Here is a 3,521-nt window from a genome sequence, read left to right as displayed (position 1 = left end):
AACTAGACCAGGAAAATATCTCTTCATATAAAGTCTTTTGATTTCGTCCTCTTCAGGGATATAGTATAATAATATCATCGCTTAAACTACTTTCTCCTACAGATGTGCAAATAGGTCTACATGCACTGATGTCAGAAAAACAAACTCGTTTTGGCCAAAATTGGACTTGTGTGGTTTCTCAAATAACCGATTCAATTGATCATACTAAATGTTTGTGAACCTCTAGTCATGGTAGTTGCAGTACAAAGGAACGGTGTAATTCTAAAATATTATTGAAATGGTGCACTTCATATTTGTCAAGTCAGAAATTTTGAAGAATTCAAGTTTTTCTCTTTCAAAGTAATGTTCTCAAATTCTTGCTTCAGAAGATAGAAAGTAAAGTAATTCACTATTGAGAATTATGAAATACTTCATTTCCTTCTACTTCAAAGTGAGAAGTATTACACTTTCTTCAATCCACTGAAGATTAGTCCCTTCATGGGAGAACTTGTCGTAAAAGGATGAATAACAGGGAAACTAAGCCAGGCTTTTGAGGATAAAATCTTCATGATAGGAGTTTTTCTTAAATTAGTTTAGATCAAATATACTTCAGCAGTTTATGGCATATAAAGAATAATATATAACACAAATCATCGTGCTCAAATACACATTACCTACTACTTGTCAGACTTCTACAATAATGAATATTAACATGTCATACATTTAAAATATTGAAGTTCAAGTAAATCTAATGTGTGCTCTATTAATACAGGGAGTAAATATTTCTTGCACGTGATATGTCTGGCTATAATCTTCATTAACATTTGGAACAGCGGCACGAGGGCTTGCTTTCTGCAAGAAAAAAAATAATTGTCTGATAAATACGACGCTTCCAGAGAAATGGAGGGATACATATTATTCAAATTATTAACTATTTTGAAAATAAAACACTGACATTATTTGTAAGAAATGAACATAGCGAAGAGCAAGCAAATGCATGAGATTTCAGGTATAAATTTCAAACTCGTAAGAGGAAGCAGAAAGAAATGGAGCTCGTTCAAATTAATACGCCTTCAAAAATATAATTTAATTTATCCTTTAAGTTTAAATAAGTTCACATTTTAGGGGAATCAAATCCAACCGAAGGCTTAGTCATAATATTGTATTAAATCTTAACATAGTGAAGTATTTTTTTATCCTAAATAACTTAATAATCTATCAGTTATTAATTATAATAAATAAAATAGTCCTACGTTAATAATGTATTATGTATAAAATTCCGTTTATATTAAGTCTTACATACTTTTAGGAACAGGAGCTGGAACGTGACCTAGAAAATAAAGTAAATACAAGTACATTTAAAATAGAATATTGTGAATGGTGATCACCATTGCAACTAAGGTCAACACCACCAACATTGTAATGAAACTTAAAAAATACTATTTCTTAACAGTTTCTGTAATCAATCTTGCTACGTAAATTGGTCTATGTGAGACGTGTGAATTAAGTGTAATTACACTAGTTTTCGAAGGTGAGGTGAAACCTAGGATAATTAAACAAATTCCCAAGAATTCTTACAGCTGGATATTGAATTCTTATTCACTAATGTAATCAATATCACTGTAAATAAAACCATCACGATTATCAAGAAAGATTTCATGTATGAGCGTCAGAAACGGTGTAGGAACACAGAAACATTAAGAAATGGGAAAAATTTAGAAAATTATGCAAGAACAAAAATCAAGTTTCTTAAATATATAACCAAAAAGTTACGAAAGTCTACGATCAATATTGCACAATGTTAGAAAACATTTTTAGATATCTTGGGTTACATTGATTGTACTTACGTTCAGGAATTTGAGTTATGGCCAAACCTAAGAAAGTGAAGAATTTAAATACGTTTATAGGTCAACATGATTCAAGGTCAAGGAACAAGACACAATCACTAAGAAATAATAAATGTTACCAATTGTCTGAGAGAATTAAATCCGGGTTCCAGAGTTTCAAAAGAAAACGCTGTCAATAAACTCTTTATAATGTCCGTTTTTTGGAATAAAGTCCAGGTTTGTTGAATTTTGAATGAACTCTATCCCACACATCAAAACATAGTGCAATTCTTACATATATTATATACTAAATGTATTTCGTATTACGTCTACTTACGTTCAGTAGTCGGAGCAGGGATGTGTCCTAGGAAATAAAAGAAAACATTGAATATACAAAATAGATTACCCTAGGTCCCGAAAGAAAATGTATTATATTATGCGTATATGTAAAATATAAATTTGTGAACATCTTTTTAACATACTGGTCGTTACCACCACTACATTATATTCTTCTTCTTCCGTCAGTCGCTTAACTCCTTCCTTCATAGTTTCATTAAAAGTTTATATTCTACATTAGACATTTACATCTAGGAGGGCTATTTTGCGCCGGTTATCTTATAACAAGGCCAAGGAAAACATTCATATTATTATAGATCATTTTTTTTTTTTGTAATTTAAATTCAGTTGTAATATTTCAGCCAAAAGTACTGCAGATGATCTTTTTATATTATAAATAGTCCACACCTGTGGAGTAACGGTCAGCGCGTCTGGCCGCGAAACCAGGTGGCCCGGGTTCGAATCCCGGTCGGGGCAAGTTACCTTGTTGAGGTTTTTTCCGGGGTTTTCCCTCAACCCAATACGAGCAAATGCTGAGTAACTTTCGGTGCTGGACCCCGGACTCATTTCACCGGCATTATCACCTTCATTTCATTCAGACGCTAAATAACCTAGATGTTGATAAAGCGTCGTAAAATAACCCAATAAAAAATAAATATTATAAATATTCTAATAATTTTCATACCTTCTGGTTTTGGAGCACTGGTTTCATCTAGGAAAGAAAAATTTGTACAGAATCAGTAAAAAGTTCAATTGTAGACAAATAAATGTATAACCGAATTACATTACACACTTAACACTATTTAATGCTTCCTAAATTACGTAATTAGTGTTAATATTCATACTGTGAATTTATAAACATGGCAAGTAATTTAATTTACAGTTTATATAATTTATAAATGTGACATTTTGTTTCATAACTGTTCGGTAATGATTATGATCTTAAAATGTTATATTATTTTAATAAATACAATATTAACTCTGTGTACATTGTAATATTGTATGGAAAGAATTGCATTCACCGAAAGATCTGCCACGGTATAAAAAAGTAAACACAGATTCTGAATATGTGTTACACAAAATGGGTATATTCCAACAAACTGAAACTTTTATAACACTACATAAAATAGGAAAATTAGTTATTTCTACAGAATGCACCTAAATTTGCCGACACGTTCTCCGTGCCATAATACAGCACATAGTCACAAAATAAGAACAAAATTTCGTACAGCTCATAATTTGGGAGCAAAATATTGGTAGTTAGCAAGTGCCATCAAATTGAGTATTACAATTCTCATCGGTATTAGGCGTGGATACGATATTTTGTGTCACGTGACGAATGTAGAAACTGTTCAGAAGCCTACAGGAAGGCATTCAGTG

General features: G+C 31.6%; 1 protein-coding gene across 2 annotated transcripts in view; it reads right to left on the bottom strand.

The window, feature by feature from the left end:
- Positions 1–582: 582 nt before the first annotated feature.
- LOC138707797 (uncharacterized) overlaps positions 583–3,521 on the bottom strand; it is a 46,658-nt gene continuing 43,719 nt past the window's right edge. For both annotated transcript variants that reach the window (XM_069837726.1, XM_069837727.1), the window contains exons 8-11: positions 2,827–2,853; positions 2,143–2,169; positions 1,283–1,309; positions 583–831 (exon numbers count right to left, since the gene is read on the bottom strand). In XM_069837726.1, the coding sequence (XP_069693827.1) occupies positions 797–831; positions 1,283–1,309; positions 2,143–2,169; positions 2,827–2,853 (116 nt within the window). In that variant the 3' untranslated portion in view covers positions 583–796. The remainder of the gene's footprint in view (positions 832–1,282; positions 1,310–2,142; positions 2,170–2,826; positions 2,854–3,521) is intronic.

Source organism: Periplaneta americana, chromosome 10, assembly GCF_040183065.1.
Source record: "Periplaneta americana isolate PAMFEO1 chromosome 10, P.americana_PAMFEO1_priV1, whole genome shotgun sequence".
Lineage (NCBI taxonomy): Eukaryota > Metazoa > Arthropoda > Insecta > Blattodea > Blattidae > Periplaneta > Periplaneta americana.
The sequence above is the reverse complement of the archived record's forward strand: the minus strand, read 5'-3'. Positions and strand labels throughout refer to the sequence as shown.